Here is a 24025-nt window from a genome sequence, read left to right on the forward strand (position 1 = left end):
TGAGACGAGGATCATGAATTTGGCCCATTAGTGTAAAAAAAAAAAAGAAAAAAGAGAGACTAAATATCAGTTTCCTTAGAGGCAGGTAGGTGGGGAGGAAGGGGGAGATGGTGTAAAGGGGGAGTGAGTAGGTGAGTCAGACACAAATTTAATATTTAAAAAGGACAACATCTCACCTTACCATGGCAACCACATACACCGTCTCAGTTTTCTGTGTTCACCACGTCAGTCTGTTTACCGTTTGATTGAACATTTCCAGTAAGTCTCAGTCCGTTTCAGGCTCCTGCAAGTTTTACACATGAACAGAACAGAAGGTGTCGTTTTCTGCCTCGAGTGGAGGGCTTAACCTCGACTCTTAAAAAAAAAAAACATTTTGAAAGCGAAGAGAAAATATTCTGCAAGGTTGTGTAATATTAATAAAAAAGGAAAAGCTTTGTCCCTGGCAGATACACCCAAAAAATCAAATCTGCTTTATGACAACAAGAAGTACAGCGACTGGAAGAGGCGCACAAAAGGTTAAAAAAAAAAAACTAAACTAAAAAACCATAACTTAGGTCTTTAAGTTATAAAACTTGTTTGTTTTTCTATAAACAGCAAGGACAAAGTCAACAGCGGGAGAGAAAGAATCTTTTGATTTGAAAAGCAGATGAAAAATGTGAAGGACAGACGGACAGCAGTGTTGCTCTCCTCCTCCAGCTGCACATTACTTCTTTATAGCTTCTTAATGCATAATAAAAAGATCTAAATAAAATAAAGATGCTGGACTTGAAAGAGGAGTTTTAAAGAAGTCAAAACTGAACAAAAAAAATCTGTAAAATCCACTTTTTACTGTGATTTTTTTCAAAAGGAATTCCCTCTAGAAGCTCAAAATACAGTTTCTCAACTAAAGAAAATACACATTTCTGTTTTGTCTAAATATTTTACAGCGATCTAGTGATGTTTAATTACAGTCTGTTTGATATTTGATGGAAGCCCCTTGTATTTTAAAACTTTCATTATGAGAAGAAACATCCCTGAATTATGGAAAAAGTGTACAAAGTCTCTTGGGACAACAGAAACTGATATTCCGCTGGCTGAAGGCACACTTTCCCCATCAGCCGCTATTAAAGCTAAAAATAGCTGCAGTCTGAGAATCTTTGGATGGCAAACACTCTATTAAGTCCCTTTCAGACCTGCACTACTTTCCATTAATCAGCGTGATGTTTGAATGACCACCCTGGTTGATTTTCCATTAAAAGTTGCGACGGCCTAGTAACCTCTCCGTATCATTTCTAACATGGCAAAAGTCTAAACTGCACCCAGTCACAAGAACAACAAAAAAGCATTGTAAGAGAAACAGTACTTTGAGTTCTGTGAAGTGGTTTAGGGAAGACCTTGGGTTTGTATGCAGTGTTTTGCTCTTTTCTTTCTTTTTTGTGCAAAATGTTTGATTAAAATATTAAACAAAAGTAAGAGTGCCTGCTTTTGGAATAGAAAAAAATGCAAAAAAATGAGGCAATTGTGAGGCTTCTCATAAAAACACGGAATGCAAAAGGGTTTATCAATACACAAATCATTCATATTTGCCTGGTTAGACTAAAACATAGGGGGCGGCATGGTTCAGTGGGTAGAGTGGCTGTCTTGTAACTGGAAGGTTGCCGGTTCGATCCTTGGCCCATCGAGCTCATGTCGAGGTGTCCCTGAGCAAGACACCGAACCCCTAATTGCTCCTGGTGGGTCGTGGTTAGCGCCTTGCATGGCAGCTTCCGCCAACAGTGTGTGAATGGGTGAATGTGATGTATCATGTAAAGTGCTTTGGATAAAAGCACTATATAAATACAACCATTTACCAAAACATGAGGCTACAAATAATCCTAAACTAGGAGTTGTGAATTTACCATCACTTGCCTGAAGTAGGGCGGGGAGATATGACCAAAAAATAAAATCTCGATTTTTTTTTTTAGTCATCTTGAATGATTACGATTTTAATCAATTTTTGTTTTTTCTTGGCAGTCTGTTTGCTATGGCTAGTGCTAGCCATACCACACTCCCGTAGATGCGGGCACTCTTCCCATTCTTTAGGCTGCCTCTGCCAGAGGTGCTGAAAGAGGTTAGTTGTGCTGCTACTCTTCATTTTCACAGTATTTTTGCAAACCTTGCACATGACTGTAGTTTGCTCTGTGTCAGTCTTGTCAAAGCCGAACCACTTCTATATGATCGATGTAACATGAGGCCCTTTTCTCGCGACCAACTCTTCATCTGCTGTTCTGTCCGCCATGACGGGGGTGTGAGTGTTTTTGACGGAAGGAGATGAGAGGTGGAAGCAAACGCCAGTGCACAAGTCGTGAAAGGCAGAAGAAGAATCTGTATTGTTATATATTTAAGCTCGCCTCGATTTTACGATTTGGCAAATTTTCAAATCGTCAGGTTTTAAAAAGGCGAATTAATCGAATTAATTTGATTTATCGCGCAGCCCTAGCCTGAAGTCACACTGACTGCTTTTAGGACGAGTTGAGACTCTTTGAACTGCCGGTTTGTAACTTCCTCTTCCCCCTCCGAGCGCTGCCGGCTGCTTCCTTCAGGTCCTTCAGAAAACACCATTATGAAGCCAAAACTGAAACCACATGTCACTCCTCACTGCTCTCATCAGTCACACTGACAGTCACAACTATTTTTAGAGGGATGTGTTTTGATCATCTGTGCTCAATGAAAAAAGGGGAAACTCGGTGGAAGTGGATAAGGGGTTCAGGGGTTTAATCTATTAACCTGTCACCAGCAAGAAGAGTCAATCAGCTTATCACCAACAGGTGCACCAAGAGGTGACTGTGACCTCACTGAAAACGTCACTAAACCCCTTTCCAACATTTACCTTCCAGTCTAAATTGCATTCTTTTAGTTTTTCCTTTCAGTACCTACAACAACTGCCTCTAAAAGTGTGTACTGTTGCATGCAGTGCGGGTATTGTTGGGACATTTACCATAATATTTCACCGTTGGGAGCTCAAGATTGAACGAGACTCTGTGACTTTTCCTCCACTGTGCAGAGGAGCGTAGGTCTGAATGGACGGTAAAGCTTGTTGGTTGGCGTAGCAACCTGGATGTAGCAGGACATCCTGTTATTATTAACATACTGCATTTGATGCACCATGTATTAGCACATTCTAGATCTTTCTCTAGTTGCCTTTATAGTTTGTTTAGTATTTGAACACACCTTGATTCCACTCACAGAAGCTCATTCAGATCATACAAGCAAGCAGAGATTAATGCAGGTCATGTGGGTTATTTCAATCCTTAAATCCTTAGATATATAGTGTAAAACAAAACTGTTTGCGAAAGGTTTTACGGGTCAAATTCCCCATTTAAATCAACAGGACACATGGAGTTTAATGGTTATATAGTGATTCATTTAGTGTAATTCATCAATGTTGGTATTTGGTGTTCTGCAAAATTTCACCAACTGAATCTAATGCTCTAAAATAAAATGTACGGTATTTTGGAAATGTGGTGACATTTTTGCTGCGCTCTCACAGTTTTTTTATGGCATCTATTGACCTTCACGGGGAAATAAATTTGATGGATGTCCGTAGAAATAACTACCTAGAAGATGAGGAGAAGCAGTTTCGTTTCCCCAAACAGAACCGGGATGAACCCAGAATCTAATTAAAAGTTTTATCTCTCCGCAGCCTTTCTTACTAATAAAGAATTGTTTAGAAAATACTCAAGCAGCAGCTTCTCATTTTGAGGTGGAGAATGAAAAGCCCCCTTAGCTGTAGTTAAGTCTGTACTGAATACAATTAAACCTGGCTGCTGTCTGGTTAATGTGCTCTTTGCAAGCTTTGCAGCCAAATCAGAATCTCCCTCAAGTAGCTGCTCGTCTCATTTTCACGTTGGAACTGCAGCTCATTTCATTTCTCCCTAATTTCAGTGACTTCCCAATCAGTGAGGTGGATTCTGTGGATGTGATAAATAACTCGAGCCCCAAACACAAAAACTCACATCAGTCAATCATTTCAAACCTTTTATTCAAACTGCCTGGAATCGCTCCGATTCTGAAGCTTCGTGCAACTTCGTGAAAACCTTTAAAGTCTCACTTACACAAGTTTTGAGAATGATTAAATAACCAGAAGATAACTAAAGCTGAAACTACGGCCACCATCCTCCTCCCCACCAACATTACAGAGACAGTGATGTGTCTACATTCAAAGAAAAATAAAAGAGAAAAAAAAAAGACAAAAATCTCCACTTCCCCAAGAGACAAAAATTCGAAGAACTATGTGACGCTCCAACCTGCTGATTATTGATCTTATGGATTGAAGACGTTTCTCCTTCCTACTTTGTTCTCTATTGTCTGAGTGTTAGGACTGAATGGATGTGACACCAAAGAGACACAGTTTTATCTTGTATGAAGTGTTTCCAGGCGGTTAAAATCGAGACGAGCGGTGACAAAAACTACCAACCATACAAGACAAAATTTCCGATGGTCGAGTACATTCTGAATTGTACAGATACATGTTAGAAGAGACAGAAAACAGGGTTTCCAGGGTACGTTTTTCCTACGATTACGAAGATGAAGAACACCTGAAGGAACCATTTGAAAATCGTTTTGGAAAGTTACTTCATGGATCTACAAGTCAGAGTCATGATATTCAGTGCTGTAAACAAGCCAGTCCTCTCAGTGAATCCGTCATCCCTCTCCTTAGTGTCTTTAACACGTATCATGTAAGGTTGTCAATATTTTGGCAAATACTTCTCTTGTAGTTGGATTAGAAATCAATAGTTGTCCAAATCTACAGTCAGGAGATGATTTGCTAAAATCAGCATAAAGACTGCAGCATCCAAAACCTCAAAAACTCAACTATTTGCATATTTAGTCTGTACACAAAGAAACAAACTAGCAGTCAATCAATGTTTTTTGGGGGGTTGATACAGATAACTGATATAAATTTGCAGCAAAAATGAAAATCTTGGTGTCATATTTTTAAAAAATTCCAAATGAAAACTTTGACGACACATTTTTCTTTCCAACTTTTTTTCTTTAAACTTACACTTCATCAAAAGAGAACTTCTCAACTTTTATCCTTTAGTGTGGGTAGACTATTACTTGTGACATGTAGATAATCAGATAAGAATGCGGCTGATCGAGACCACGGAGTCTCTACAGACAGAAAGAGGAGTCTGAATGACAGCCAAAGATCGCATTTCTAAATGTATTAATTCTCATCAGGAATCAGTTAAAAACATAAAACCGACAAACGGAATACTGGATCCAATCATCACCCAGACAGATAATCTTTCAATCTAAATACAAAGCAAACTACAAGGTTGGGATTTTTTGTTAAAGTAGCAGGTGGTTACTTTTCAGTTAATGAAAATCATTAGCTCCTATTGATTTCTCCTAATTCCCTAAACTGATACTAATCACTTAACAAATCAACGTTAACAGAAGAGGCTGAAAATCAGTTTTTCAATCTCGCTTGGGAAAACTCCGACTAAATCTCCACTCACTCATGTCTTCAGTGCTTTGATCTCACCACTTCCTCTTTCCTGATCTCTCTCGTTTAACTTCTTGTATTAAGAGTGTAAAGCTCCTTGAATTGAACAATGTGACACATGAAGAACCTGTAAACATCAGGAAGTGCTGATCATAGCAGCTCAGTAAAAACCCAGGAAGTGGATCTTAAGTTAACTTTCTGTCTGCCGTGCAAGAGACTGGTGAACTTGTAATGAGCCAATTGTGGTCAACGATGAAGCTTTGATCTGCGGTAATTAAAATCCGTCAGCGTCGACATGTTCTGCAGTCAGTTGGTCAGTTATCCCCTCAATCAGTGCGACAGTGTCGGACACAGGCGGCCATTGTTGCGCACTGATTTCCATCATGTCCTCGTCTGACGGTGGGCTGAACGGCCCTCTTCACAGGACGGCCTCAATGTGTGTGTGCGAGTGTGTGCGAGTGTGTGTGAGTGTGTGTCGCGTCCTCAGCCCGCTGTGTACCAGATCAGTGACAGATAGAGCGGCGCTGCCGGAGAGAAAAGAGAGGGGGAAGAAAAGGAGGGATGGAGGGATCAGATGGGAGGAGGACAAAGGCCTCATTCTTTGCCGGTGGTGAGGAGTTTCAGGGCTTTCTGGAGGTTCTGGATGGCCGTGCCGACGTCTTCGTACTGCAGGGCGCTGCCGGCGTACTTGCAGTACTTCTGGGCCTTGGTGAAGTCTTCTGGAGAGAGATGGACGCCGCCTGGAGGGGGAGAGGGAGGGAAGGAGGGTGACGGGAGGATAAAGGGGCGAATCGGAAGAAAAGAGGGGAAGAAGTCAGATCAGAATCAGATAAAAGATAACGTACGACAACTGTAACTGATTAGAGCAATGACTCTTAGTGAAGTTATGACTAATTCCATCAATCAGAAGAAAAATCTGACTGTTGAGGCAAAGTTAAGGCACACGCTTTAACAAAAACCTCAAATCATCAGAATCAGAATCAGCTTTAATGGCCAAGTATGTACGCAACATACAAGGAATTTGGTTTCGGCTGTTGGTGTCACCCTAGGAATATGGAAGAGAATAATAATAAAAAACCCACAGAAAAAGGAACAGGGAAGTTAAAAAAAGAAAAGTAGAAATAAAATGAAATACAACACAATATATACAGAAATTTACAGCTAGAAAGGAATATATAAACACAGTAGTGCAATGATGATAATTGCATGATGCAGTGCAAAAAGCAGAGAATGCTGATCATGGAGCAAAAAAATGCTGGACATGTCCATTTAAATACTGACTACTGCACAGGTGTGTCGGAAGAGCTCAGCTTCTTATCAGGGTGATGGCAGTGGGGAAGAAGCTGTAATTGTGTCTGGGATTTTAAATACTCATCTCTAATGCAGGAATCCTTTGGTCAACAATCGGAGACAAACTAAACCAAACCCACACTTTTCATTTGGGATTCATTTCCACATTATTCGTCTTTAAAATGTCACGAAACAGTGATAAACAGCAACAGAAAGTTGAAATCTCGAAAGTCTTGTTTTATCCGACCAGCAGTTCAAAACTCATATATATTCATGTTACCGTGATAAGAAACACGGGGATTTCCTCAAGTTTGACAAGCTGGAGCCCAAAACAACAATCTCTGCCTAAACTCACCGGGGTTTTTGAGGATGCTCTTTTCAGCTCAGCGCACACAGAACCAAAGCTGCACATATTTCCTGACGCCTGAACAACAATGTCAAACAGTTTATCTAAATAAAGTGTCAGTTTTAACTCAATGTGATACACAGTTGAGCATGTAACCATTGAATCCACGTGTTACACATATATTTAATGTGCATTTAACATAATTACATAGTTGCAATGATGACAGACAATCAGAAATTTGTGCGTTTTAACATGTGAAATGTCAGAGAAATGGTTGGAATGGAAGCTCCTGTTTCGTAAGCTCCACAAATGTGACACAATCCTCCTGGTAAGAACTTTAAGTGGTCATAACATTGTGATATAGTGATTTTTTTTAAATGAAACATCACATACAGAAACATAGAAACGTAGGATAATTTATGGGAAAGCAACCACACAGAGTCTGATAAACTAGCTTGCCTCATACAGACTGATGAGGAACATTGTGTGACGCAGGAGCTGCAGATTAAGAAATGCATTTATGAAACAATGAGGCTTCCATGCCATAAGTTGATCTATAGCACCCTCAGTGTGGTTCATTTAACCTACAAGTGGACTAAAGACCACTGTCTCTGCGCATTTTCTTTGTCAAAATTTAAAAAAAAAAAATAGACAAATTTCAATCCCACCACTAAATAAACAAGTGGAGCTAATTTGAATTTGGTGCCATTAAACCACAACACAGCAAGATGGCGTCATTAAAAGAGCTCCAGTTGAAGCGTAAACTATGAGAAGCAAAGATTGTTAAAATACAACATTTCTGATCTGATGTCTGTGACGACAAAAATCACTTCACGTTCATCGTCATTTGTTCTTCAAGTTTGTTTCCATCATACTTTGTCACATTTTGCTTTTATCAATCCGCTAATGTCAACAGCTCAGCCGACTGTCTGAACATACGTAGAGGGGTCTTTTTTAGCAACACCACTTTGTTTGTCTTGAATTCAAGCTGACAATGTGTTTACTTGATTAATTAACAACCACTAAATAAAAACGAGAGAGAAAAGAAAAGAGAAAAAGTCAAAATTCACTGATTCCAGCTTTATAACTTCAAATATTTTCTGGCTTCTTTCCTCCTCTATGACAGGCAACTCAACATCTCTGGACTGACAAACAAAACATTTGAGGACCTCATGTTAGGCTTTGGGAAACAAGAATTAAATTTCTCTTGCATGTGAGACAGACACTTTATTTTTATGCTAACTTTCCGTTAAAACACTTGAAGGCCCACCGTGAGCTGCGTCATGGAAAGTCAGCCTGTCATCACCGAGGGGATTGTGGGTAATTTATGGTAGAGAACTACCTGCTGCAGAGCTCAGACGTCTTTGTGATCTGAGCCGTTTAAAGAAGGACTATAGACAGCCTGGAAAAGACTCCACATGGCTTCATACAGTGTGTGGAAGGTGTACTTTCCCTTTGATCATCTCTTATTACTGCAGGATTTAATAAAGCGATATTAGAGCTATCCTGTAACATCTCAGCATTCCTCTGAGACAAACCACTCCCTGTGAGCTCATCAATGCTCACCCCTTCTCTCCCTTTCTCTCTAGGAACCTGTAGTCCACAATCCTTCACTTTAAATCTCAACCATGACATGATAATGTTTTTCTCAAGTAAGGATTTAACAACATACTCCTCCTCTCTTTAATACTGCTTCTAAAACATCAGAGAGTGACTTTGATTGGACGTTTGAGTGTTTTCTGAAATGAACCATGTAGTTTGGAAATAAGACACTATAGATACATTCACATGCCCATCGGTACTGAAAAATAGTAGCCTAGCCGCGCTAGACAACCCACGGCAACGAATTTAATTCTCTGCCAGGGTGGGTCTAGTTACCCTCCATAAGGCTCGAGGCTGGATTCTCCTAAAACTGGCCGACGAATCACCATGAAGTGTAGAGTCAGAAGGCGGGCGTAACGAAGTGACGACAGAGGCGTGACGATTCTGACAGAAACAACCGGCGCACAATAAACAGTTATCTTTCGACTCGGCTTTGGCCACAGCCCTTAAAGATTTGAAGCTAAAATTCAACTTGAAAGATAAACAAAGGACGGCACTGAAGTGTTTCATTGAGAAGAAAGACGTATTTGGACTTATGCCGACGGGATATGGCAAATCCTTAATATACCAGTTGGCTCCGCTGGTTGGGAAGCTAATGGGACTTAGCTACAATCCGCCGGTGCTCTCGGAACCACGTCAGCCTATTCGTTGCGTTGATTGGTTGTATACCTACCCAATTGCTGCAGAGGGATTTGATAGACAACCTTTTAGCCCGCCTCCCTCCCTGTCGAGCTTCCCTAGACCCTTGTGCCTTCAGAACATGGGGTCTAGCATGGCTAGGCTAGAAAAATAGATGTTTTTGCCATAAATGTTTAAAAAAAATATGTTTTCAAAGCAGCAAGAATAGTGAAAACATGACTATGCAGCCATGACAAAAAAGTTTGAGTCCCTCTCTGGCTACTGATTTAACCTTTAAAAATTCATCTGTGTATCAAAGTGCCATGTTTGGAAGTAGTTTTTATTACATGAAAATAGTCTCTCCCCCCTAAAAAATTGCTTCGATGTAACTCGACACTGTTGCCTCCTCCAGAATATCTGGGTCTATGAAGTCCCTGTCATTCTTCCACCACTCGCTCCAGCTCACCTACTATTCTGCTCAAACACTGTAAAACTACGCTTTGCTACGTGTGAAAACAAACAATGGAACTGCATAGGAGAAGATATTTCGATGAGATGGTCATCGATCGGATACGCTGCAGTTTTAGGGTAGAAATTTTCTTATCACTATATCTATTGAAAACACCACATAGACATGTTCACACTATTAAAAAACATAATTTTCATTGGAGGTCTTTAGATTCTGCAGGTGGACATTCAATTAGAATCTGTCTTTAGATTAGACTAAGATGTACTCTCTTGTCCAAAAGTTTAGTAGTATTAGTCAATTTGTAACTAAAGCATTTCAGTTAGACACCGTTTAGTTTTGTTTTTATATACAGTATTTCTAAATTCTGCCTGTTTTAACAGAACTGCTCTCTCTCTCTCTGTTGCTATAGCACAGTTAGCATTAGCATCCTCACAGCTAACTGTTGCCTCTACAGACTGCAAAAAGGGGCGACACGGCAGCTCTTGAGAAGTGAAAGCACAATATCTCGCCCTCTGTGTTAGCAAATGGTACATCTGCCAAACCAAAACATCAAAGTGCCTCTCAAATATTTTTTTTCCCAAAATGTAGTCTCTCCCATGCCAAGTTCCTTTTTTATAATCAACTTTATGTTTGTTCTCGTGTTCATTTTTTATCAATTTGTTTTTGATTAGTTTGATGCTATAAGAAAGGTAAATGTTGTCATCTGCCACTCTGAACAAAGCAGAGAGATTTAGATAGACTGTAAACATGCTTATTTGCTAAGCTAACATTACATTCACGTCGACAGGATCTTAGTTGGTTGCAGCTGTTTTCTTGCTTTCTTTTGAATAATTCTCTTTTGTAGATTAATTTAGTCCATAAGCCCATTTATTAATGTCAGACAGATACATCAGCTCCTGAAAAACAGATACTATTGGCTGGAGGAGGATTTTTGCAATTCAATGACACTTTGTAATGAAACAGTAAACTGTCAAAATATGAATTCAGTTTTAATTATTGATGGAATATTTTCATCCTTGTTCTCTGCTACTTTTCATTTCATTTTGGCTTAGTTTAAGTGTGGAAAAAAACATATTTTTCATCATAGATTTTGGGACTAAATTAACTAAATTAAAAGCTTAAATAATAATTGGTTCTAATTTACCACTACATCATCCTTTATCTGTAATGTACCATGAACTGATCACACTATGATAATTGGAATTTTTGCTTCCCAATGAGTGTATTTTAGGCCGTTAACACTATCTCCAACACACTAGACAGTTTTTTTTATCCTGTGTTTTTCCAAGTGCAACTGTGCATTTCATTTTTCATTAAACCTTCCTCATTTCGTCAGTGTTGTAGCTGATCTACTATTATGCTTCATTTTTGTTAAAAATGCAAACAGTATTTTATTTTTTGCAGCTAAATATCTACACAGTCCCATAATTGTTTAACCTCATTTTGAGACTGTAATGTTCAGTTTTGTCAGTTGAAGTTTTTGATCTTATCTGTATCTAACTTTCTCACAACATACTGAGAGATAGCATAGAGGACCATCACAACAACAGTCTCCAAGAAGACGATTTCATTAACTTATTTCAGCCTCAACACACAAAATATCTGAGAAAATTTGACCTTAAACTACCCCTTTTTGTTCATGTCTGTGTGTAAAATCTCACATAAATAACTTATTTTTTGTCAATGTGTTGATGTAATGTCCAAATCTGGAAAGACAAAAACATATGTTTCTTAAAGTGGACTCAGAGGTGGATAAAAGGTGATTCATGCAGCCAAAGCACACATGGAACACCACAGTGTTGAAACAAAAACAGCAGGACAAGCCAGACCAGGCACTGAAACGAATTCAGCATGTTCCGTTTTGTTTTGCTTCCCGCTGTTTTACATGACTGTACACTGTATTACATCATTTTGTTTTTGTGATTAATTATTGATTTGCTCCTTGTAGGTAGGCTTTTCCTTCCCAGTATCGTCCCAAGCGACAGCACTGTAATAAAAGATTCCTGAAAGTAAATTCGACTTGGAAAAATAAGCTGTATTTTTCACTCCTTTAGTTTCTGCAGCTTACTACGCTCTCAGCCCTCCACCCATCGGAGTCTCGGGAGGATTACAGTTCAGCTTGAAGGAAACAACATCCTTCAGTGGGTGTAACACTATAGCATACATACACACTTCCTTCACATACAAGACTCCGATGTATGCTATAGGAAAGACCAGAAAACCCCTTGTAAAGCCATTCAAAGATATATGCTTCAAAAACTGTGCTGACTGTTTTAATCCACTGTCTCAGGAAAGTGCTTGTTTTCTTCTTTTATGTTTTATCCTTCCATTATTACTCTTCTCTACTGTCTCCTTGCTTAGAACTTTTGTTTTACGTCTTCTCACAACTTCAGGGTTAAAAGTATATTTACAACTAAACACTCCAATGTATTGTGATAGTTTAATGCGACCATGGACATTGTTGTGCAGCTTTAAAAGCCTCCACTCTTCTGATTTCAGGCCTTATTTTTAAAAAAAAATTGGCTGCAGGAATTTGCCTCTATTGGTTTGAACTGGACTTTCTGCACTGCTCTGCCTGCAAAGGTTTTTTACGGCTTGCCCTCGCAGTCCAAAGACATTCATGGTGGGTTGACTGGTGATTCTAAATTGGCCAAGTGGGAGTCTATATGGCTGTCTGTCTCTGTGATGGACTAGCAGCCTGTCCAGAGGGGTCTTGCCCATTGTCAGCTGGGAAGGGCTCAACCCCTCTTAAGGATAAAGGAGGTAAAGGTAATGTCTCGTTCTAGCATTCATGGTTCAACATAACCCAACAACTCCAGCAGTCCTTACAGTGTTGCACTGTGGTTCAGTAAAAGTTGGTTCAACCTTTCAGCCACAAATCTCTGCATTGGAACCCTCACTGTATCGACAGACTGGCCTCATTCAAATGTGTGGGGTGGCTGCATTTTTCCATGAACAGCTGACATCAGTCTGAGTACAACATCTGTGAGGTGCAACAGTCAGTGTTCCAGCTGTTAGATGGAGCTGAGGTTAAGCCCTTTAACATTAAATTGTAAAAACATGCTGGGTTTGTGCACAGGGATGTTGTCAAACCAACTGTTGTCCCAAATTCTGCTTCTGTTTCAACTGTCTTCAACATGTTTTAGAGTGAAGTTCCAAAAGCAAAATTTTGCCCCTCTTCATGCAGTACTACTAAATCCATTTCCTGGTTAAGGACAGGGTGGGTGCTTGTCATTGGTTAGATGTCAAAAAACACAACATAGCTGTAACCAGTTTGACAGAATGTCTATCCCACTGTTTCCGTTTTAATGAAGTCTGTCATTGGTATGCTGCCTGTCCAATGACAATCCTTTCAAAGCAAAGCAGCCTCGACCACCTTTACAAGCTCTCATAAAGCTCAGATGATGGAAGCTCCAGGTTAAAGGTCATGAAGTGGAAAAGCAGCATCAGACCCTGGTCCAGTCCATACTGACAGGGTTGTCCACATACTTTTACCTGTAGCACTCCACTTCCCTACTCTTTCACCTTTCCCATCTTACTCTTCTTGTTTTTTCAATTATTCCCATTCCATTTAACTTTTTATGCATCTGTCACCTTCCCTCACATTCATCAAATCTTCTTCATCCGGTTTTACCACTTTCTCTCTATCTTACTCCTTTAAACAGATTCGTCTCGTCCCTATTCCATATTCTTCACCAATAAATTCTTCATTGCTCCATCCTGCTACATATTTTCCTCTCTCTCCTCTCAATTTATATATTTTCTCTGAAGCTGTAGAAATTATGTCGAAAAGAAATCTCAACCTGGTAGTAACATAAAAATGCTGAAAGAAGCGCTGCCTGGAGTTTCTGACACAATTAATAAAAGTGATTCATTCCTGAAAAGGCGATGAAATGTATGAAATGTGGAACTATTTTGTCACGTCTTAAACTGTCTCTCTGCAGTTGTTTCATATTTCAGATGATGAAAAATGAAACGTCTGGATGCGATTTATGTACAGTTTCTACTCCCTTGCAGAACACATTTGTCTTTCTCCCTTTGTTGATTTCACAACTTTAAAGCGAATATTTCCTTCTTTATCTTTCCTCCGTTCCTCTGGATCTATACACTAGTACTTTTTGATCTCTTTTTTCAAGTGCTGCTTCTCTCTTTTACTGTCCTTCATTACTTTCTTTCCTTCTCTATCACTCTACTTGTTCTGATTCTGGGTCCTCCCTCCCCAGAGGACGTTCTTTAACTCGAACCATGCCTCTGCGGCCCTCCCATCCCTCAACACAGCGCTCTGAAAACAGAACATGAGACACAGCCCAGGCCAGGACACATTCTCCATATCAAACACAAAAGGTCCTACAGCTGCATGTTTCTGATGGCACAAAAATCAAAGGACATTAATGCATTTTGAAAATGAATATTAGACAACTCCCCTTCATGGTTGACTGTTTTACAATAAAGTCTGTGCATTTCAAGACAGACTGAGTCTGAGTTACATCATGACAAAGACTTCTACTCCTAAGTAACATGGAACATAGTGTGAGACAGTTACCAACCACATTAAAAGGTGCTTCAAGAAACAGTGTCCGTGTTAGTCTAGATAACACACAGACTTTGTATTGAACAGCTTTCAATGGATATTCTTTCTACTTATAAATTGGTCCCACAGGAAACAGTTTTATAGATACTGAGCACCAGTCAGATCTGAAAAAAGTCCACTCAAAACCATCGACACTGCAGGACAGCAAAAGTTATATATTTTCTATTTATGGAGTTTTAAGTTTTTTAATAACTTCTATGACATAACCATTTAAGATGATAATGCTAATAACATCCACTGAAAGGACAGCAAAGTTTTCAATACTGCGATATACAAGCAATTATCTGAAAACTGAAATAACCCCAGTAACCTGAACTGTTTAAGTATTTTCACTCTTGTATAATGGTACATGATAGCATAGTTAAGAAGTCCAGCAAAAGTTGGCTTTAAAACATGTTTCTATTTTTGAAGCACAAAAGGACTTTATAGGTGAGTTTGGTTTCTTCAGTCTTGTATTTGAACCCCTGTACTAACAAACATAAGTGGTTTTCCAGTCAATCATGACCAGAGGGAGCCCAGAGGGCAAAGTAATTCTTCAACCTGAAAACAAACTATATAATCCAACAAGTCAACCATCACTTGACTGTGGTATGGGGCATAAATCATAAAAAAAAAAACTGTCTTTCTATCAACAGTGAGAGTTTCAGGTTCTGCTGAAATGAGCCAAGACCAGTATTTCTGTGACTCTAAACTACATCTGCACAATTAATCAAATATTAATCAGGATTTTGGCTTACCACAACTACATGATCCACTGCAATACTGACATTTACAATGCGTGCTCAGCTCACAGAAACTCCGCTGCATATCAAATCAAGCACTTCCTAAACCAACCGCCTGCTACCAAGATGTTTTGGCTTCACTTCATGGGAACGGTCAGGTCGCTGTGCACAAATTTCCTCGATGCTGCGACTGCAGTCCAGAGTAGAAGAGTGATATAAAACAGAAAGCAGAAGGGCAGCATGAAAATCAAAAGTCTGGATCAGAAAATGAAGGAAGAGTTGCCTAAAATGATGATGATTTAGGGTAATCGATGTTAAGCGAGAACAATTTATATGCCACGAAGCAAACATAACTAACTCGTTCAATTAGCTGAAAAAAAACACCACAAAATGAAGTGAATGAATACATGAAGGCCAAGAACATTAATATTGCTGTTACCTGCTAGTATTGCATCAACCACTGAACCTTCGTCTTTGTCTAGAGTCAACTCAGACATAGATAATATGGTAATGCAGTGAGTCAACATATCCTATAAAATCAAAGTAAAAGCAGCTCTGTTGATTTAATTTACAATTCTTTGGGACAGTTTACTTTCTATTTTGCTTCTAGGAGATGTACTGTGAATAAGGCCCGGTCAAACATTAATACAAAAGCTTGTACATTAGCAGGAATGTAGCACAACATTAAAGTTTCCCAAGTACTGAATGCAATAAATATTTTCTCTCTAAAGTTAATGAATAATTGTGATTTTAAAAAAAAGGCTTGATCTTAATACTGACCACCACAAGAGTGAGCGTTCAGTGTAACTCTTGGATGTCTCACAAATATCCGGTTCTAGAAAAAGATCCACGAGTTTCAACACTTACCTGATGCCAAAACACTGCACAGCTGTTAGCAATGACTATTAAAACACGTCAATGAGATCAGACCTTTAATATGTATGAAACACTGCTAAAAGCTCTGACCTGATTGTCATTATCTGCCTGTAGCCACACACACACACACAACTCACTCTGTCTCTAATGAACACTGAAGTAATTAACTCAATTGTCATCTTTTATAGACAAAGAAACATTCAAGTTAACAAACCACAAACTATAGTGTAAATGAGGTAGGTTATTAGTTGTTGAGAAGATTACACTACATGTAACTGTTAATTAAAAAAAACCCACAGAGATCATCAGCTCAGCCTCCATCTATTGTCATTATGGGTTTGCATAGATTTCTGTCAAATGGAGTAACATAAACTAACTGTGTTTACTGTATGTGGAACAATCTTAATGTTGTACTCAGTCATTAGGGATCAACCGATTATAAACTGGACAGAAAATCTGATTTGATATGTAGCACTTTTCAGATTATTGCTGATTTTTATTTTTTTAGATTTGTAAATGCCCTACTTCAGCCATAAGCTGTAGACCTCACTTAAAGCAATGTCCACCCAGCACGATCTGACCAATTACATGTTAAAAGTAATAGCTACTCAATACCACATGATATAAACCCTGCTGGGACCTTTGACCACCAAATTCTGAATAGTCCAATACTGAGTGTTAAATTTCAAGAAATTCCATCCAGGCGAAGAAGTATAGTCTTTACCAGAAAGTGACACAGACAACTTGAAAGCACAATGCCCGATACCACTGCTAAAAAACAGAATATTGCATAACGTTGAGATAGAAAGACTGGTGTATTGATAAAAATGAAATGCTACAGACCGAGCAAATAAACCATGGCAAACTTGAAGCATGATGACTTGAACATCACTCAAGTTTTCAGTGAAGAGATGAGCGATCACATTAATGCATAAAACCAACAGAAATGTGATATTTCCATTATGTTTTCCATCGTTTGAGCTTTGACTGGAGCTCATCTCGTTGTGTTCTTTTCTTCTTCTGCAACGGTTTAATGGTACCGACTGGAAACCTGCACCACCGACCAATCCATCTCAACCAAGTCCTCACATTGGCCAAAGAAAAGTAGATGGAGATGTGCATGAATTCGCTTTTTCTTGAAAATGAAATTACAATTGGATGGAAACCAAGCTATAGGCAGACACAGTCAGGAAAGTTACGTGTCTGGAAAAATCTGATGAAAAAAAGATTGGTGTTGGATGAAATATCCATGAATAGAGGAGAAAACTCTTGTCATGGATGTTTCAGACATCATCTGAACTTGAAAAAAGAGTTTTAACCTATGAGACTATGTAGGTAGAGAGATTAGAAGAACGGAACATCAAAGCGCTGCTGTAATTTTAACCGTGGCTGCCACCAAACTATCACTTGCATCTTCTTGTGATTATGTGCTTGTTTGCTGATTGACTGGTGAAGTCACTGGTGTATTTTGGGAGTACTAACCACAGCAAGCTTGACTTTCCTTACCTACAACAGAGAGGATAAATCTAAAGATCCACACAGCCGCTGCCTCTCTCACAGAGTTAATGTCTAGCACATGAAATAATAACGACATCAAGTTTAACGTTAACGTGGTGGGACCCCATAAATGACCACTGAAGGTCTCTGGAGCCCGCTTTGAGAAGCAGTGCAAGATGAAGGAACAGAGCAACAGATAATGTCTCTCTTGGCATAGCAACACTCATAAAACATGGTCCTATGCTCTTAAAAGCGTCCTGGAGAAGAACAGGAAAAAAAAAAAGAATGATTGAATAATGTTGCACCATAAGCCTTTAATCCCTTGGCTGATTTCTCTTCTCCTCCAAAAAGCTGGGAAAAGACTTGCAAATATGCTGACTGCATACTCCCATGGATGGGAAGAGTTTGAGAAGCAGAGAAGGGAAAATAGTGGGGGGAAAAAAACGAAAGAGAAAGTCAGCAAAGAGATGGGAGATGGCCAGAAACCACAGCGCTCAACAAGGAGACAGATTTGGAGAAGGACGTTCAAATAAGAAATGATCTGAGCAGTCGTTTTCCAAAGACCACAGCTTCATCTGAAATGAAAAGAATAAAGGAAACAAGCTGACAGTCAGCTTTCATCATAATGAGAAATCAATTAGCATTCAGCAGGCTGCACAATAAACAGTAGGGATGCATTACAGCTTGGCCAGGGATTCAACTGACCAATTTTTAAGCATTTTTTATTCCCCATTTAGTGTTCACTGAGTGGAAGGATGACTTCTCTGAGTAACTGGTCCTCTTTTTACTTCTGCTGTTATCCCTAACAGAAAAGATTTCTGTGGCAAACAAACTTTCCTCCAGCAGCATTTAAACACTGGGTTCATTGCAGTAACTGTTACAGATGCAGTTTAATGGCAAATAATATTGCTACATCCCCCATTTAGCCAGATGTGTGACTGAGAAAGTGTTGACAAGCATCATTTATCAACTATTTAAATGCCCCTACTTGATCATTTTTGTTTTTTGCATTTGGGCCACTTTGGGACTGTAATTTCAGATATTGATTTAGCACATCTTTGATGCAAATCATGCGTTCCATTATCTGACGGTCATTTCAGTGGTTTGTCCATGACCTTGATGTGACAATGCATTGCTAAAAGTTTAATTTGGTTAAGCGCAAAGATAACTTTGTTATGTCTTGGGAAATGGGGATCTGAATTAAAAAAACTTTGAAAGGGTTAGAGGACATTTCGCATTAAATTTATGATAATAAAAATAAGCTTAAGGCTGTACAAAGGTCATTGTTGAATCTAAAGTTTTGTTGTCCCATCCAGCCACCCCGACCTCATCCTTATTCCTCTAGAGGGTGCTGCCATTCAAACATATTCCCTACAGGGCTTCACTGAAAGGACTGATGCAGCCTGAAGTCACATCACAGCGAAAGTTAACGATGATTTGTAATCAAGGACAATTTTTGAGGATGTTCTTGTTGCTAAACAGTCTAAGAAAGTAAACCTTTTTCAATCTGCATTCTCATCTGTACATGTGCTACTGTGGATTGTGAAATGTCCTCAGGCATAGTTGACTGTGATGTTTCTGTAGAGTTCAGATATGTGATATAACTTATTTTGGTAGACAAAATTTGGTCTGAGAATTAAAACCTAAAATTTGTTTTTGTTTGTCGAGAAGTAGGTCAAGATTCACACTTTTACGGGACACTAAAACAATTAATCAGATAAATGAACATTAACAGAGGAGGTGCATCTATGCATTCAGGTTGAATATCTTTTAAATGGATAGCTGTCAGAGAATTAGACTTATTTTGTCCAAAGGAAAAAATATCTTTAAGTGAACCATTATAACGGGGTTATTTTGTGATTCTAAAACATTAAAGAAAACAAATTCAAACTCTCTCGACTTTGGACTTGTGTATTCTGTGTTGAATAGGATTGCTGTTTAATGACTGTAATAACCTATGCATTAAATTCTTTTAAATTTTTCTGTTTTGTCTCTGTATTTGTATATTTATTCTCTAAATGTCTGTACTGTATTACTTATGGAGATTTAATCTTCCTTTGTGGGTATTACTTTGTTTCTTTCTGACATTTTCCATTAACTTGGGGACAATTTCTGCTTTGTGAATCCATATAATTAATGCTTTGTCTTTGTCTTAGCTCTTCTTCATGGCGTCTTGTCTTTTCCTGATATATACTAAACAATACAACTAAATTTCCAGTGTGTTTCTTCTCTTTTCAGTCACTATGTTCACCGTTTACAAAAAAATCCAGGCAAAACACAAAGCAGAATATACCAATGAAGCCTTAAAAATACGGTAGCTCTATTTCTTCATAGAAATCTAGCATTCTGAGCATGTAGAAATTCATGAGGGAATGAATTATCAAAAGCATCTCAGTGGTCACCCCCTTCTGTTTAAGACTTAAACATCAATAGTAGATTGAATGATTTTCTCAGATGTTGCTCTGTGTTACGTCACATGTGGACAACAAGGGTAGAGACCTTCACAGAGGAGGCTGCTGACTGAATGAATTACAGAAGTTTTGCATTTTCTCTCATGAATAAAGCTGCAGAGAGGACACAGTGCTAAATACAAAACGCATGCTTACGAGGTAATTTGCCTTTTCATTTCAAACCGATATGTTTTACTGGAGTGCTGTGAGCAACATTTCATTTATCAGCCTGGACTGAGGATTAGTGTATTCCTTACACAGGCCTTTTCATTTTAATTGTAAAAGCGATCAGACAAAACTGTAATTGCCAGAGTCACGCGGTTTACCGGACATGCCCGAGTTCACCCTGTGAAGAAAAAGTGACGACTCGAGGACAGAAACTGCTTTTCCTCTTTCTATGACTCTGCAGATAAGTTTGAATCAAATCTTGAAAAGAATTTGAATTATTCATTACAACTATTTATCCAGTTAGGGGTTCTGCTGAGCAGGCACACTAATCTTTTTAGAAGAATAACTGCAGTAGAAAAAGCTATTCCCTCATGTTTCTCAAATCCTAATGCATTTCGGCTCAAGAGATGTCATTTATCATTCATCCACGTCAGGCTGACCAAGCAACATGCTTATTCTTCATCCTCATAAAGTATAACATGCTTTTGTATTTAAATAGTGCAAATCAACAGCACAATGCCTGTTCACCTGGAACAATTTGGCTTCCAGTTTCTTTCTTAAGGACCCATTAATGAGCAACCGTGCATTCAACTCATCATGCTACAATTGACTGACAAGTCAGTGTTGACCACGGACTTGTTTTTTTTTTTACTTTTAAGTCGGTTAATGTCATTTATCGTACATAAAAAAAAGTATGTTTCTTTATCACCGTCAGGAATTACAACAGCATCGTGCAGCTTTATGTCGTTACATGTAAAATTATTGTGTATTTAGCCAATAAAATCTGACATCCTACAGTATTAAAAGCATACTAAAACACTGAATGACTGCTGTATCCACTCTTTAAAGTTGCCAGAAATATGAGATCAGGCAACATCTGTTCACGTTTGAAGTTAATTTGAAGTGCCTTTTGCTTATCTTGTTGCGGATGGTTCATGTCAGGTTCTGTGCTGAGGGCTGATCAATCTGCAGCTCATAAACTCTGATGTATATATAGAGCATGAAATTATTCACTTGGGTGATTAATGGCGTAATTACCTGTCAATCTACGAAAGCCATTTATATAATCTGTTTCTACTCTGCCTGCATGGTTACTCAAATAACATTCTGGAAACAGAAGAGTGGCTGACATAAATTCGCTACCATGATTCTGCATAAAATAAACAGAAATATTTTGTCATAAATCACAGTTGAAGTCGTTGTTCTGACTTCTGAATGTGTTAGGAACATCTAAAGACACTTCTAACGTCTGAAGATGGCCGATTATAAACAGTCAAGATGCCATGCATGTAAAAAAAAAAAAACGATAAGATCTTTATAGACAGATTATATGTTTTTGGTCAAGAGTATTGCACTCCTTGCTATCAATTATTGTCACATTTTCTCTTCTCTGACACTCCAAGGCCATTTCTTTCATAATGACAGCTGAACGCTAGCATATGGTTGCACACATTTACACACTGAAGCTGCCCAGTACAACGGCCCCTCAGCATTGGTAATAAAGTAGGGAATTTAAAAAAAACAAAACAAAAAAACAACGTGTTTTGCTGGTTTGTGGATGAATTGTAATGTCTAATCTGTAGATGGCAAAAATATCGCTGCAGCAGCAAAGCAGTGGAATAAAGGGAAACATAATTTTCCACATTGATGCATCATGACATCCAAAATAATGGCACGTAACAGAGAAGCTATAGAGAAGAAATATCCCCTGCCTGATATCCGACAGGAACCTGCTGTCTCTTGTCGAAGATGGGAAATACTTAGCAAAGTGTGAATTATGGGAAAATGATGCTTCGTGTTCTGACTAGAAGCTCTCTCCCTCTCGTTCTCACCCTCTCTGCGGCTAACCGCCAGCGGCTAATGATAGTCTCGGCCGTGGCGTGGTTGTAATCATACGTTAGACGGCAGACAGACGGCTGGTCCAGGGTCCAATCAGACGGTGGCCATCAGCGTCACCACCATCTCCTGCAGTGTCACTTTTTCACCGCTTATTTTACATCTCTAAGAGCGGAGATGAGAGCGTAGGGAAAACCATGCAAGCATCCTTCAGTAAATCTTTTCCGAGCTTTTTCTCTCAGGCTCACAAAGGAAGATCAGCTGCCTTCATCGTTCTATGAAGAATATAAATATAGCAAAGTGGCATGCTAATTAGCGCACTGACACACTATGAAAAAAAAATCACAGCACTATTATCGATTTATCACCACATATATTTGTCGTGTCTTACTGGTAATAAAACACCTTGAAACATTACAGATGTCTCAATGTTGCTCTTGTTAATTAGCACCATGTAGAACATTTATATAATAAGGCATCTAAACCTATAGTTCTGCCTCAAGGCCACGAAGCTCCTTAACATGTTTGCTCTTTTATGCTGTTCATTCTCCATGTGCCTTTCTGCAAATATAAACTGTGTTATTTCAGCTCACCACAGGTAACTTACATAATTCATTTGTTGCCTACTCTGAAGCCCGTTTGCATCTTTAATTCAAAAATTTGACATGTAGGTGTGTTTTTGTCCACTGCTTCAACTTGTACATACAAATCCTAACTGAAAATGCAAGAAGTTCATCAAATTTTTTGGCTTTGAGAGTTTGCCCCACCTCTGCTAACATGGTTCGTCTCACATAAAATGTAATTTTTGGCAGATTCATGAAATGTTCTTGATTTAAAACTGTGAAAATCTTTAGTGTGAATCATTACCCCAGGTTTGAGATTAATGAAGCACAGAGTGGAAGATGCTGGGAATGCCAGAATAAATGCAGCTTCTTCATCGTACTATTTTATGAATACCTCATGCTGTCCAGCTGTGGATTATTTTTCACCAGCATTATTGGAGTTTGCTCACATATACAAGACAGAGATTCATGAAACAATCCAATGAAAATAAAGAAACCGTTGTTTTCTGTCATACTCGCAGAAAATGCAGATATATATAGAAACACAGATGGAAAGGCAGGCAGAAAGACTAAGACAACGTGCAGAAACTGTAATTCATCTTTACACTGATAAAATATGATAGTCATATAATGCAAAACGAAGGCCAATGGGGGAAAATAAAGGCTTATAAAGTGGATTTAAAGGCAGTCAAAGTTTGGACTCAGTCTGCATAGCTTCACATATTTTTGTTTTCCCTATAGGAGCAGACAGGTCCCACATGAGCGCAGAGACAAGCAGCCGTATTTTTGAAATCAATTCAACACCGGGCTGGAATCTGCTGCAGAGATCAGAGGATTGGTGTAGTATGTTACTGACCGAGCTGGATCTGTTTTTGAGGGGATTAAAAAGAAAAACAGACGAAAGGAAAGGCAGGAAAGAGACTCCTGGTACAGGAGGAGTGTCTGCAGTGCCCATGTTGATTGTCTGTATGTGATGCACATTTAATGCATATACTGTGTGTGTGTTCTTACCCTGCTGCTGGGCGTTGAGCAGTGTGGGGTCAACAGTGGGCACTGATCGGGGCATAGGCACTGGTTTAGCAGCTTCTGCTGGTCAACAGAGACACTTGAGATTATGATAATGATAACACTAAAAGAAGTACTAATTAATAAGTGGCAAAAACTATACACAGTAGTTTGCATATGCCTATAAATGGTCACCTGAAACAAATAAAGTGCAATAAGTGTAAAATGGTAAATCTAGTAAATAATTGGAATGATAAAGAGTGATGTTTGAAATCATTGTTTTAACATCAAGCTCAGTACTGACTGATTTCCAACACCAACATTACAACAACTAAGAGCTCTAAGGAATTCTGACTTGAGGTAGATGGATGGAAAATGTCCCACATTTTTTCTTTTTGTTCCTGGTCTTAACTATGACTGTGATCTGATCATAACCTGGAACCAAGTGACCAAATCGTGATCGCCCTCCAACCCCAAACATGTTGTTTTTCTGCCTAAATCTGTCACAACTACAATAACTGA

At 38.8% G+C, this 24025-nt stretch overlaps 1 protein-coding gene across 3 annotated transcripts in view; it reads right to left on the bottom strand.

Annotated features, from left to right (window-relative positions):
• Positions 1-3983: 3983 nt before the first annotated feature.
• vta1 (vesicle (multivesicular body) trafficking 1) overlaps positions 3984-24025 on the bottom strand; it is an 84457-nt gene continuing 64415 nt past the window's right edge. The window contains exons 7-8 of one of the 3 annotated variants that reach the window (XM_022206561.2): positions 23510-23584; positions 3984-6210 (exon numbers count right to left, since the gene is read on the bottom strand). In XM_022206561.2, coding sequence (XP_022062253.1) covers positions 6065-6210; positions 23510-23584 — 221 coding nt within the window. In that variant the 3' untranslated portion in view covers positions 3984-6064. Of the gene's footprint in view, positions 6211-23509; positions 23588-24025 lie in introns of all 3 variants that reach the window. The other 2 variants (XM_022206559.2, XM_022206562.2) reach the window with 2 other exon arrangements.

This window comes from Acanthochromis polyacanthus, chromosome 16 (genome assembly GCF_021347895.1).
Source record: "Acanthochromis polyacanthus isolate Apoly-LR-REF ecotype Palm Island chromosome 16, KAUST_Apoly_ChrSc, whole genome shotgun sequence".
Taxonomy (NCBI): domain Eukaryota; kingdom Metazoa; phylum Chordata; class Actinopteri; family Pomacentridae; genus Acanthochromis; species Acanthochromis polyacanthus.